This window comes from Stegostoma tigrinum, chromosome 33, assembly GCF_030684315.1.
Source record: "Stegostoma tigrinum isolate sSteTig4 chromosome 33, sSteTig4.hap1, whole genome shotgun sequence".
NCBI classification, from domain to species: Eukaryota; Metazoa; Chordata; class Chondrichthyes; order Orectolobiformes; family Stegostomatidae; genus Stegostoma; species Stegostoma tigrinum.
The window spans coordinates 17686596-17701114 of NC_081386.1; the positions used below are offsets into that span (position 1 = coordinate 17686596).

General features: G+C 42.8%; 1 protein-coding gene across 3 annotated transcripts in view; it reads right to left on the reverse strand.

The window, feature by feature from the left end:
• The window catches only part of myo1ea (myosin IEa), a 140610-nt gene that overhangs the window by 84375 nt on the left and 41716 nt on the right, over positions 1-14519 (reverse strand). For all 3 annotated transcript variants that reach the window (XM_048562752.2, XM_048562751.2, XM_048562753.2), the window contains exons 3-4: positions 6463-6552; positions 2965-3059 (exon numbers count right to left, since the gene is read on the reverse strand). In XM_048562752.2, the coding sequence (XP_048418709.1) occupies positions 2965-3059; positions 6463-6552 (185 nt within the window). The remainder of the gene's footprint in view (positions 1-2964; positions 3060-6462; positions 6553-14519) is intronic.

Sequence of the window (14519 nt, forward strand, 5' to 3'; positions counted from 1 at the left end):
ACTTTGGGCTCAGGGACACATTCAGCTCATGGACTGGACTAGACTGCATCTCTGGGCTGTTTACTTGCTCTCTTAGCACTCACTCATTTTCAGCGTACCCTGCTGCTCACAGCATCCTTGCCCTGCCTTCAGACACAATCTCTATGGTGTGGAAGCAGGCCATTTGGCTCATCAAGTCCACAAGACCCCTCTGAAAAGTATCGCACCTAGACCCAATCCCCCATCCTGTCCCTGTATCCCTGCAATTCCCATGGCTAATCAATCTAACCTGCACAAAGGGGAGGCAATGATCTAGTGGTAGTATCACTAGACTGTTAATCCAGAGACCCGTTAATGTTCTGGGGACCTGGGTTCGAAATCCCACGACAGTAGACAGTGGAATTTTAATTGAATAAATATCGGGAATTAAGAATCTATTGATGTATCCATTGCTGATTGTTGGGGGGGAAAAGTCCTATTTGGTTCACTGAAGCCCTTTAGGGAAGGAAGCTGCCATCTTACCTGGTCTGGCCTACTTGTGACTCCAGACCCACAGCAATGTGGTTGACTCCGAATTGCTGTCTGGGAAATTAGGGATGGGCAATAAATGCTGGCCTAGCCAGTAATGCCCTCATTCTGTGAATACAGTTATTAAAAATCCCTGGCCACAAGGGGCAATTTAACAGGGCCAATCCACCTAATCTGCACAAATTTGGATTGCGGGAAGAAACCAGAGCACCCAGAGGAAACCCAAACAGACGCAAGGAGAATGAGCAAACATCACACATACAGTCTCCAGAGGCTGGAATCGAACCTGGTGCTGTGAGGCTGCAGTACTAACCACTGAGTACCGTGCCACCTTGCTCCTTAACCGGAGATACCAAGCTGACAATTGCCACGTAATTTACTGCAGGCACAAAGCCAGCAAGATTTTCATGGTTATCAGCAGTCCTTAGTCTAGTCAAGAGAGATAGCCTTCATTCAAGGTGACTTTGCATAGTAAGTTAAGGGCAGCCTCTGATATCAGGCTTGGACACAATCAGTCAGGGGCTCGTTGCAGTTAAGAGTCAAGACAAATGGTAGAATGGGACTAGAATCAGATAAGATGTGCACCACAGGGCCAGGATATGTGTTTTCTTAGGTGGGTTTGGTAAGATGCAGCGTGAAAACCGCCAGGCCTCAGAGAGAAGCCATGCAAGTTACAGCCGAAAAACAAGAGTCTTAACTCATGACCTATCACTCATACACACCACTAATGAAGTCATCATGATCACACAACTTCCCATCCATCTTTAGCCAAAATTAGTCACCGCGAAATTAGAGTTGTACAATGCAGAAACAGATTCTTTGGTCCAACTTGTCCATTCTGACCAGATATCCTAAATTAATCTAGTCCCATTTGCCAGCATTTTGCCCATATCCCTGTAAACCTTCCTATTCATACACCCATCCAGATGCCTTTTAAACACTGTACTTACACCAGTCTCCACCACTTCCTCTGGCAGTTTATTACATTCATGCATTACCCTCTGTGGGGCAAAAGTTGCTTCTTAGGTTCCTTTTATGTATTTTCCCTCACACCTTAAGTCAATGCCCTCTAGTTTTGGACTCCTCTACCCTGGGAAAAAGACCTGGGACAATCATCCTATGCATTCCCCTCAATATTTTGTAAACCTCTATAAAGTCATGCCGAGCCTTCGCCGTTTCAGGGAAAATAGCCCCAGCCTATTCAGCCACTCGCTATAGCTCAATTCCTCCAACCCCAGCGACATCCTTGTAAATCTTTTCTGTACACTTTCAAGTTTCACAACATCCTTCCTATAGTTTGGAAATCAAAATTGAATGCTGTATTTCAAAAGCGGCCTAACCAATGTCCTGTACAGCCATAATATTACCTCCCAAGTCCTACATTCAATGCACTGACCAATAAAAGCAAGAGTACCAAACGCCTTCTTCACTACCCTGTCTGTCTGTGACATCTGTGACTGTGGAATTTTTACAGGTTATTCAGTTACATCATTGTTTGGTACACTTTCACAATGATACAAACAACAGTGGCTGACACACTGATTTCATACAGACATTCATGCAACTCTATGTCTTCAACAGCAAGTCATCAATTCCCACAAGGGCAAAGTTGGTGCCTCCTATTTCAAGGATCTTAAAAAAAGAGCTTCCCATAAATTTCAAAACAATGCACACATTGTCATTATAATTAACAAGCACACAATTTCTCCAGTCTCACATTGTGCCACTTTTCACAGCTGGACAGAATAGGGCACAGCGTATGTTTCATTATAATTGACTTTGTAAATCTGGGGCAATGGGCAGTCTTGGATTAGACTGGCCTTGCCCATCACTGACTGAATCCTGCAGCAATTTGAGCGTATGAGTGTAGATATGCACACTCACCACATTGGGGCTAAAATGTTTCCATGGTAATGAAAAAAATCAGGTGCAGTGTAAATGCTGACAGAAACCGATCTCCAGGACAGCTCTAGAGTAAAAGGAATCGGATTCAAGCAGAATGAAAGCCTGGGAGGTGTTCTCTTCAAATGCACTGTGGTAACAATTAAAGCTTTGAATAATTAATCAAAGCCCATAAAAAGAAAAATACAAAGGAAACAAAATAGCTCCTTTGCATCAAGAATGGAAACAAAGTAACCAGGAAATCTCCTAGGTGCAAGCATTTTTATTGATTATACATTACCATTGATTACTTGCATAATGCAAACAGAAAACTCATTCCCCATAAAATACAGCAATTATGTCACTGCAAAAAACTTGACTGTGAGGAAACCAAGCTTTTTTGTAGCTGTTAAGTGTTGGGTCACGTCAAAAAACAATGAGTCATGTAGAGAGAAAGGCTGCTAGAAAAAAACACCCAGTAGATAACTTTTGAGTTAGTTGGTTACAAATCAACAGGAAAAAGTTCTCACATTATGTTTTACTCAGCCGCAAAAAAAAGTATACACATTGGATTACCTGATGATGACGCATTGATTTTCCCCATCAATAATCATGTTCCGATACATGTTATCTGCCAGAGCATAGATGTGAGGTGGATTTTCATATGGGGCCTAGATTATGGGGAAAGAGGCAATGTTAATGGATGAACAAAGATACGGAAGACACAATTCCCATAAACAATTCCCATGGCGCCCAGTCACCAACAAATGAAGCTGGGCTTAAATAGCATGGTCTGAAGGAAATGAAGACTGGGAAACAATGGCAGAATTTAATATCATGCTATGTGGTAACTCAGTGAATGTCAGCTGCAGCAGCATGAGGGCCTTAACCTGGTAGAAATCACCAACATTTAGCCTTAATTAGCATCCTGATGGGAAGAAAGTCCGCAAGCATGCCCACTCAAGACTTAATTAGATGGAGGATACTAAGTGATGGAGGCCCAGACTACAAATTTAATATGGAAAGGGCCTTAGGTCAAAGAGGACCTTCAACTCAAAAGACCTAACAAGTCAAGAACACTGATCTTGAACGCTGATTAAAAAACTCTTGCAACTGAACTGTGACAAATCAAGGCCTAGTTTCTTAATATATCCTCTCCACTGGGAGTCAGTTAGCTCAGTTGACTGGGTGGTTGGTTTATAATACATAGCGATGCCAACAGCTTGGATTCAGTTCCTGCACTAGCTGAGATTATCAGGAAGGACTCTCCTTCTCAATCTCTCCTTCACCTGAGGCGTGGTGACTCTCAGGTTAAACCACCACCAGTTAATTTCTCTCTAATGAGACAGTGAAACTGTGGCAACTTTACTTTTCCTCTCAGTAATTTCAACAAGGTGATAATCCAGTCATTTCAATTCCATTCAACTAAAGCAGTGAATTTTAAGTAGCCCATGTTTGTGTTGCATGATGGGAAAGTATGTCAAAAAACAGAAAAAGAAGTATTTGAGTAAGTTGAAATGGTACAATTCAGCAATGAGCAATTGGCAGGGTTAGGAGAATGAATTAAGATAAGCAAAGTTAAGCATTTGACAAAGTTACAATGGTAGGATCTTGGAAGTATAGGAAGGAGTAAGGGATGGAAATAGAAAAATATAAATGTGCATCATCAACAAAAGATATCCAGATGATTTCGAAGGAAATGCCCATTGTGCCTGTACCACACCTTTGAAAGAATTATCCAATTAGTTCCATTCCCCTGCTCTTTCCCCACATGCTTACATGACTTTTCCTCCCCAAGTATCTATTTTGAGGTGTTCTTTAATCAACAAATTCATTCCAATTTGTATTTCAAACTGGTAAACTATATTTTGAGTAGAACAACTTTCACCCATTCCACAACAGTGTTTAAAATATTCTTTGAGATGAATTCTACTTTATTTTTTCTGCCCACGTTGACTTGGAATAGGATTTCATCAATATTGATAGTCCTCTCTTATTCGCTCCATTGAGCTTTCATGTGTGAGACTAAACAGAGAATGTCAGTGACTATATTGTCACACTGGATATTCAGTCAGAGTCATACAGCACAGAAACAGACCCTTCAGTCCAACTCATCCATGCCGACCAAGTTTCCCAAACTAAACTAGTCCCACTTGCTGCACTTGAACCACATCCCTCTAAACCTTACCTACTCATGTACCTATCCAAATGTCTTTTAGATGTGGTAACAGTACCTGCATCAACCATTTCCTCTGGCAGTTCATTCCACACACGAACCACCCTCTGCGTGAAAAAGTTGCCCCTCAAGTCCCTTTTAAATCTTTCTCCTCTCACCTTAAAAATATGCGCCATAATTTTAAATTACCCAACCCAGGGAAAAGACCTTTGCTATTCATCTCATCTATGCCCTTCATGATTTTATAAATCTTTAAAAGGTCATCCCTCAACCTCCTATGCTCCAGAGAAAAATGTCCCAGCCCATCTAGCCTCTCCTTATAACTCAAACCCTCCGGTAATGGCAACATCCTGGTAAATCTTTTCTGAACCCTCCACAATTTAATAATATCCTTCCTATAGCAAGGCAAGCAGAACTGTAGACAGTACTCCAAAAGTGGCCTCACCGACATGATGATACATGATACACCAACATGATGTCTCAACTCCTACACTCCATGGTCTGTGCAATAAAGGCAAGTGTGCATAACATATTCTTAACCACCTGGTCAGGTAGGCTCTATCCTCAAAACCACAACATTCTACTTATGTTGAGAAGAGCCCAAAAAGCTTTCCAGTCACCTTATAATGTGTCACGATGCATGAAAGATGTCACTACAAATGACTTGATCAGGTTTGAAGAAAATAGCATGTAATTACTTGAAAAACAGATATTCTGAAGCAGCTGGAGTAATATTACAGGGTACACACTGCTCAATAATAATCCCTATAAACTGCACAGCCAAGTAGCAACCTCTATGGCCGCCCCAAGCTGATCATTTTAAGTTGCTGCACATGTAGATAATTAAAACTGAACTGCTACTTACAAACTCAAGACAAAACCATGGGTGGAGGCCCGAGTAATGTGGGCTATGGTAAAACTTGTGGAAGAATCAGGTGAGAAGTCTGGTGAAGCCTCTCTCATCACTGGGAGCTTTTGTTCTGCACCTTTTAAGCATTTGCCGAGTGGTATGACAAATTTCTTGGTAGGCATCAGTGAGTTGCCATTTAAGGGGTATTACATCTTGTTAGATGCTTTAGCAGCACCCAAATCACCTCATTAATATTCAGCTTCCAATCTTACTAAACATGCTGAACAAGCTAGATATTGATAATCTGCGACATGGATATCACAGCAGATACCTGGTAACTTCAGCTCATCGTGTGCACTGAAGGAATTCCATGTTGGACATCGGGTCCCAACATCTCAGGGCATACTCCATGGGCACTGACCACATACACCCTACGTTCACAGAAATTGGCATTTGACATGTGCGAGCCATAAGATCCCTCATGGCTCTTCTGCACTCCACTGCAGCACTGGCAACCATCATTGTAAGGCTGTAGCAAGGACACTGTGCACACAGGGTTATGCGCCTAGCTCATGGATTAGATCAGGTTTCACCTCCAGGCTTTTTGATTGCTATCACTGCATGCAATCACTCTGAGCCTACCTTGACACTCAGCATCCCTGACTGCCTTGCATTGTCTTTTCGCACGTGACACCATCAGCCAAATAATATGACAATTCCTACTATTTTGAACAAGTCTCAGCTATGTTTAGAGTATGTGCAAAAATCTTTACTATGAGCAGCAGAAGTCCCGCAGTGTATAACATGCTTAACTACTTTCCAACACAGGTCACTGTACAGACATTAGGAGTAGAAGCAGGAACTGTGCCTGCCCTCCCTTCTGCTGCTTCGGGGAACTGAAGTCAATTCTGATGCATGTAGCATAGTCCTGGCCAGGCCCTAATCTGGGGCTCCTCTTGGCCAGTGTGGCACATCTTTCACCCGAGCAACTGTTATTGCCAATTTTTTCCTCAAATCTCCCACTTGTTGCCGAGTTAAGTATACTCACCGCTCCTTGATACATTTCGATTTCCTTTTCTCCAAAGTAGGGCATTTGTTTGAATGGGTTGACAGAGATAAGCACAGGCCCAATATATGTCTGCACCATCCTGGTTAAGGTTCCACATATTAGCATCGAACAGTTTATTAAAATCTGTGTGAAGCAGTGTAGACAGCAAAGAAACTTCTCTTCTGTAAGACTAGGAATAAAAGGAATCACCTCAGAGCAACTCCACCAGGCTTCCTTCAACATTTCTTATTAAGATGATGATGATGAGATGTATATTTTAAGATGCTGACTTAGGTGAAGCAGTAAGTCTGCCCAATATCTCCGTGCTTTGCTACTATCTGAATTCCATTCATAAACCGAATTCTCATTCAATTCCTTTCAAAAAGATTAAAATTGTCCTGCATGTTACCCTAGTGCCAGTGTTGGTAGTAAGGACTCAGTAACTCAAGACACTGAGCTAATCAAATGAGTGGTAGTGAGCTGGTAGGAAGGTGGTAGTGGTGTTGGTGAGGGAGGTGTGTTTGTGAAGGCTAGGGATGGAGGTGGATGTAGGGGTAAGCTGTGTTGGTGGGTGCTGAAAAGTTAGTTGGCGTGGTTAGGTGGTGATGTTGGGGCTGAGAGAGTGGTTGGGGCCAAGGATGATGGAGTGGGGTTGTGCTGGAGATGGTGATAGTGGTAGTGAGGGGTTGGGGGTGTGAGGTTGGTGAGGGGTTGTGTGGTGGCGTTGGTTTTGGCAGGGTTACAGATGTAGGAGGGAAATATTCACATTACAGTGGGGGGAAATTCAAACAGCAAAGCTTCAGAAACCAGAGTTCTCTTCATTTCTCAATAGTGTATCCTTCACTTCAAATTAACCAGAAGTTATTTTATGTAAAAACAGAAACTGCTGGAAAATCTTAGCTGGTCTATTTGTGTCTATGGAGACAGAAACAAAGTTAACATTTTGAGTTGAATGTACTCTTCTCTGGATCTGGTAATAGGCTGGCTCTGTCCTGGTTAAGAGTGGCCAGGTCAAAGTTACTTGGCAACCAATTAGTTGGAAGGTGCTTGACAATAGATGACATGCCAAAGCTATGGGAGTCTACTGATTGGTCAGATGCATGATTCAAACCACAATAATAAATAAAAAATACTCACAAGGACTTCCATCCAACTATCTCCATCCAATGTTTAATATTTTCAGACACCATAACCACAAACTTTCACTTTCCCCACATCTGATGCTTAGTAGTAGGTGAGTACGATGTAAAAGATTCACTGCAGAAATTTACCAAGACTCTTTTGACAGCACCTTCTAAACCCATGACCACCTTGATCCTGAAGGAGGGAAGCAGATAGATGGGAACATGCAAGATCCCCTACAAGCTACTCACCACCCCAACAGAAATATATCAGCATTCCTTCATTGTGGCTGGGACTCCCTCCCCAAAAGCACTGTTGCTGGTGTACTTACACCAAAGAGGACTGCAGGGGTTCAGAAACATAGCTCACCACCACCTTGTCAAGGGGCAATTTGGATGGACAATAAAAGCTGGGCCCATACAGCGACACCCACATAACATGAATGAATTTTAAAAAACAAACCACTGTTCTCGTCAATCTGCTCCATTCTTGCTGTAAAGCCTCCAAATCACAACTATTGCAGGGATATTGTACACAGTCTACAACTGATCTCTTCAATAGCTACAATGCAGCATCCAAATTATATGACCCAGACTGCTCATGATACTTATTAGAGTTATGGAAAACTGAGGGTAGAATTTGATGCCTACTCCCTTGATGACAGCATTTAATCTAGCCGGATTGGTGGGGGGAGGGGAGACATAATATTTTTGTGCTTTTACTGCAATTAAGTCTGTAGCAAGAAGACTTTCTTTGTTAACTGAGGCACTTAAGTGGCAGCTAATGCCCATTTGAGGACCTCATCTCAGTGCTAATAGGAACTGCAGATGCTGGAGAATCCAAGACAATAAAGTGTGAAGCTGGATGAACACAGCAGGCCAAGCAGCATCTCAGAAGCACAAAAGCTGACATTTGATCTCAGTGCTGCTGGGAATCAAAAGTAAGCAGGGGTCTCGCCATGTGGGAAGCCCAAGAAGTAAACCCTTTTGGGGTTGCTCAGTGCCTGATTGAAAAGTCCAGTATTGAGAAAGACTGAGGTTAGTGAGTGATACACATAACCCCAGCTCTTGCTGCCGATACCCTGTCTCCTCAAAGTCTACCCCACAATATCTCTTCAACCATCATTCATCTGTGACCTGGATCCTTCAGCAACCCTGGACATGGGGGCTGTATTGCCAATAGCAGCCACTACCAACCAGTGGCCAAACAATGTTGAGCTGCCAGTCTCTAATTGGCCAGATGCTCTCAATGGGTGGAACCTCCATCCCACCCACATCTTCTTGATCGCTGCCCTATGTAGTGCCTGATTGGAATATAATACAGTGGGCCTTTTAGAAGAAAGGTGGTAATGGCTCTTGTCAGTGAGGCAAGTCTGAAGCCCTAGTGCTGCTCCTATCCCAGGTCCATTGCCGGCACTCCCTTTGGCAGGCAAGAGCTTACGTTAAATTTCATCCTTAATATCAGTCAACTTCCTAAAGGAGCTTCAAAGACATTGACTTACTGAGCCTTTAACACTTGCAAAAAATGAAAGTTCCTGTAGTCTCAAAGGATCACAGGCCATTCTCTCATTCAAGAGAGAGACAACTGAATGTGACTTTAACCTGAGAATCTGCACACTTCAGACAAGAACTTCACAGTGATCTTAACCAGTATGGAAATTGATATCACTCTGATGACTAACCATATCCTAACACTTAGCACAAAAAACATTTAGAACACCTTGAAAATCACAACTACATTAAAAAAATACATTCAGTAAGATTAACTCTTGTTTCTATACCAGCAAAAGTACATTGATTAAGATGTATTCTGATGTAGCCATCCTGCAGGTCAGAACAGTCTGAAATTACGACTTTGAAAATTAAAGGAAATCTAATTTGGACCCCATTAGCAGCTTCCTTATTCCCTTTATAAATAATCTCAAACCTCATAAACAGAAAATTCAATACAAATTGGCATCATGTTATTTTTTCCAAAGTTCACTGCCCCTCTAAATAATTACATTCTCATTCCATGACCAATGCGAGAATCACACTTTGCTGATATTAGTGTGAAGTGCTTGGTTAAATTTTAATCTATGAAGAGAAAGGAGTATAGGGCTCCTTTTGTGAAGTTCTGTGATGGAATTTTTAACTGTATAATCTGAGGTATTACGTGGTCATCATTAACCTGTATTCACACCCTATGGCCTTGCATCGTGAAATGAACCATGGGAATGGCAATCTCTGCATGTCGTTTCCGTCAAGTTCGTGAGTCAAAATTACATTTTTACAGGGCCCTTCTCAACTTCAGGACATACTAATGTCCTCTACAGGTCTAGAAATATTTATTGAAGTATACTCTTTGTTGCATTGTAGGAAACACAGCCATCTAGTTTGTGTACAGCAATGATTGTTAACAGCAATGTGATAATGAGCAAGTAACAATACTTGATGAATAAGTTTCACCAAGACTATCTCTAAGATCCCTTATCTTTCCAGGACAATCAAAGTGTGCAGCAAAAGTTAAAGCTAACTTGTCTCATTCTCCTTCTATATAGTGACAACATTAGTTGTGATCATCACTAACAGGATGCTGTCATCAAGCCAAAAAGTTGTTCAACTTTTCACACTGACGAGGAATGTAGTATATGAATTTCAGTGATGGTGTGATGCTACGTATGTAGGCCATATGTCCCAAAGATTGGTAAATCATATCAAATAACAAAATTCTCCAGTTGTTCACAACAGGCAACGTACTGATCATAACCAGCCAGTATTTGCAAAACTCACAAAAGTGTGAAACATCTGATTCCACAATTGGCCGACATTTGCTAGATAATGCTGAGTTTGCAAAGCATTATGCTGACAATCAGTTCAGGACTGTCAGGTGAGTTCGCTTGCATTTGCATGTACTGGACGCTATATGTACTAATACACAAAATGGTGATCTTGCATGTACTGAAAACCACATATAATACATGGTCCCCTATTCTTTGTGGCCAGAGGAAATGTCTACTCTCACTGTGATAATGGGAACTTCAGATGCTGGAGAATCCAAGGTAACAAAGTGTGGAGCTGGATGAACACAGCAGGCCAAGCAGCATCTCAGGAGCACAAAAGCTGACGTTTCTAGGCCCGAAACGTCAGCTTTTGTGCTCCTGAGATGCTGCTTGGCCTGCTGTGTTCATCCAGCTCCACACTTCGTTATCTCGTCTACTCTCACTGTGCCTGTTTCAATGCAAGAAAACAGACAACAGTCAGGCTCAGTGTAAGCTCAAAGAACAGCATCTCAATTTCCACTTTGGGACCCTGCAGCCTTCAGGACTCAATATTTGAGTCTCAATATCTTCTTTCATAACCACTTCCACACCTCAGGCTTGCAATCATATTGGCTGCTTTCATCACAGCCAACCCATTTTCATCTTCTAATGGACTCCATTAGCAGCTTTTATTTCTCCTTGGCTCAGCATTCTCATCCCTTTGTCTGTCCAACTACAGTTCTCTCTTGCTGTTTCCTCCTTCCCCCTCCATCCCCTGTCTTTTTGTACCTAGAATCAATTTGAAAGATGGGTCACTGGACCCAAAAAATTAACTCTGCCTTCTCTCGAAAATGTTGCCAGGGCAGCTATGTTTCTCCAGCTATTTTGTTTTTGTTTCAGATGATAGCCATTTTCTGGTTCATTTCACAGGGCAATGACTTGACCCGACAGATTAAAATTGAAACAAACTTTGACAGTTAATTATTAGTCATCATTATCGGGTACACCATCTATAGCAATTCCTCTAACATTCAAATTTCACATGCCAACCAATCAGGACTCTCCTCCTATACAGCATAAATGTCATTTGGTATGCTTGCTAATTGTCCTGATGAGTGCAAGAAGAAAAGTTTAAATCAACATTTTCAGCCATACTCAAATTCACACCAACAATAACTTTTAAGAAATGAAACTTTCCCCTACTAACAGATTTGCTAGATGTTGATCAGGAATGACGTAAGTAGTGACCAGGTTTGATTTCCACACTGACATCGGGTTTGAGGATGAGCTCAGAGGATAATACACTGTAAAATACAGTGGAGCAGATACCAATTCATACCAGTAAAAAAGGGAAGGTGTAAAAACTATTGTGGAAATCCCTTGTAGCGTGTAGCTGCACCGCAGATGCCTATGAAGGTACAAAGACAAGATATTCCCAGGTATAACCCCGGCTCTAGGCTGCGGAAACCCCCGGATGAGAAGGGGGAAAGAAAGAAAGTCCTTGTTCATGCTCACCATCAATGCTTCTGTTCCATGTAGACCTGTATCCAGGAAGCAGAATAGCAGTGATAAAGCACCTTCCAATAACTACCATATATCTCAAAGAACTTTATAGCCAAAGAAATGCATTTGACATATCATCACTATTGTAATATAGGAGTCACATCAGCCATGTTTGTGCATAGCATGTTCCCAAAGTAGCACTGTGATAATGGCTATTTGTTGTGATGTTGATTGAAGGATAGATATTGGTATGGAGAACTCTCCCACCAGAACTCCACCCCCAAGTTTTCTCCGAATTAGCACCACAGAATCCAAGCTGGCAGATGGAACCACCACTTCACATCTCATCCCCTCTCTGTACTACTTTTGTACTCGCATTCTGAAGTGGGCTTCAAAAGGAACTTTATAACTTGTAGGAGACTCTGTTACTAACTGAGCCAGAGCTGACCCCATTATCCAGGTAGGTAACACCTTCGGAAAAAGAGAAGGAACAAGCTGAAATGGGAGCTTCGAGAATCAACACAAACATTAGTGCTACAGAATGTCACCCTAAAGAACAGGTAGTGATGTAATGTAAAATAATACAATTATGTGGCGAATGAATATCACAGATTCCCACAGTGTGGAAACAAGTCATTCAGTCCAACAAGTCCACACTGGCCCTCCAAACAGCATCCCACACAAATCCATTCTGGTATTTCCCGTGGCTAATGCACCTAACCTACACATCTCTGAACACGATGGGCAATTTAGCATGGCCAATCCACCTAGCTTGCACATCCTTGGATTGCAGGAGGAAACTAGAGCACTCAGAGGAAACTCACGCAGACACAGGAGAATATGCAAACTCCAGGCAGACCGTCATCCAAAGGTGGAATCGAACCCAGGTCCCTAGTGCTGTGAGGCAGCAGTGCTAACCTCTGAGCCACTGTGCTGCCCCAGAATATTTACCAAGAATCTGTCTTGACATAAACATTAAAAACTTTGCCTTCATTCAGAAGTGACTGTGTTTGGTTTGCATAGTGAGGCCTCAGCTGTCTAACAATCAATGCTCACTTTCCACAACCCAATGTTGTCATAAGTGGCAGCAGTGACACAGTCTGACAACACTGCACGTGTCCTTGTCTATGTTCTCACAGTCTGCCAGTCCATTCAATCTGAAATCCTTTGAATGCTTACACAAATAAAAACTGGTCAAAAATGAGGCTATTTAATTTAGACTGGGAGGAAACAAGCAGAGACAGTCTGTTACCTTGATTCAGCAAAATAATGACTAATTATTAATCTCTAGGTCTTTGAAAGAATTAAAGTCTTTAAGCTAATTAGAACACTTAAATTTTGCTGAATGGAAACATTTCAAGTTTCATGAGATGCAAAATGTTTTCAAATTGGCATCTTTTCAAAGACTTATGTTGTCCTGTTCTATTCACCATCAGAGTGCTCCCTGTTAAAGATTACGAGAACTTTTAATTGAAATAGGAACTCTTATTGGCCCTTTGTCAGCTAACCTAAATATTTTTAACTTTTATAGGTACTGCTGAAAGTAATAAAAACAATCACAGAATATAGTTGACAAAATGTGAGGCTGGATGAACACAGCAGGCCAAGCAGCATCTCAGGAGCACAAAAGCTGACGTTTCGGGCCTAGACCCTTCATCAGAGAGGGGGATGGGGGGAGGGAACTGGAATAAATAGGGAGAGAGGGGGAGGCGGACCGAAGATGGAGAGTAAAGAAGATAGGTGGAGAGGGTGTAGGTGGGGAGGTAGGGAGGGGATAGGTCAGTCCAGGGAAGACGGACAGGTCAAGGAGGTGGGATGAGGTTAGTAGGTAGCTGGGGGTGCGGCTTGGGGTGGGAGGAAGGGATGGGTGAGAGGAAGAACCGGTTAGGGAGGCAGAGACAGGTTGGACTGGTTTTGGGATGCAGTGGGTGGGGGGGAAGAGCTGGGCTGGTTGTGTGGTGCAGTGGGGGGAGGGGATGAACTGGGCTGGTTTAGGGATGCAGTGGGGGAAGGCAGCCATATGGTATCAATGTGGACTTCACCAGTTTCAAAATCTCCCCTTCCCCCACTGCATCCCTAAACCAGCCCAGTTCATCCCCTCCCCCCACTGCACCACACAACCAGCCCAGCTCTTCCCCCCCACCCACTGCATCCCAAAACCAGTCCAACCTGTCTCTGCCTCCCTAACCGGTTCTTCCTCTCACCCATCCCTTCCTCCCACCCCAAGCCGCACCCCCAGCTACCTACTAACCTCATCCCACCTCCTTGACCTGTCCGTCTTCCCTGGACTGACCTATCCCCTCCCTACCTCCCCACCTACACCCTCTCCACCTATCTTCTTTACTCTCCATCTTCGGTCCGCCTCCCCCTCTCTCCCTATTTATTCCAGTTCCCTCCCCCCATCCCCCTCTCTGATGAAGGGTCTAGGCCCGAAACGTCAGCTTTTGTGCTCCTGAGATGCTGCTTGGCCTGCTGTGTTCATCCAGCCTCACATTTTGTCGTCTTGGAATCTCCAGCATCTGCAGTTCCCATTATCACAGAATATAGTTGACAAGGTGCTGAAATAATCAATCTTGTGCTCATCAAGACAAATGCAAGAATACAAAATTTCAAATGATCACAGCAATTTATACCAAAAGAGGAAAGCATGTTGATTAATTAGCAATCCAGCTTCGATTGGCCACATTATTGC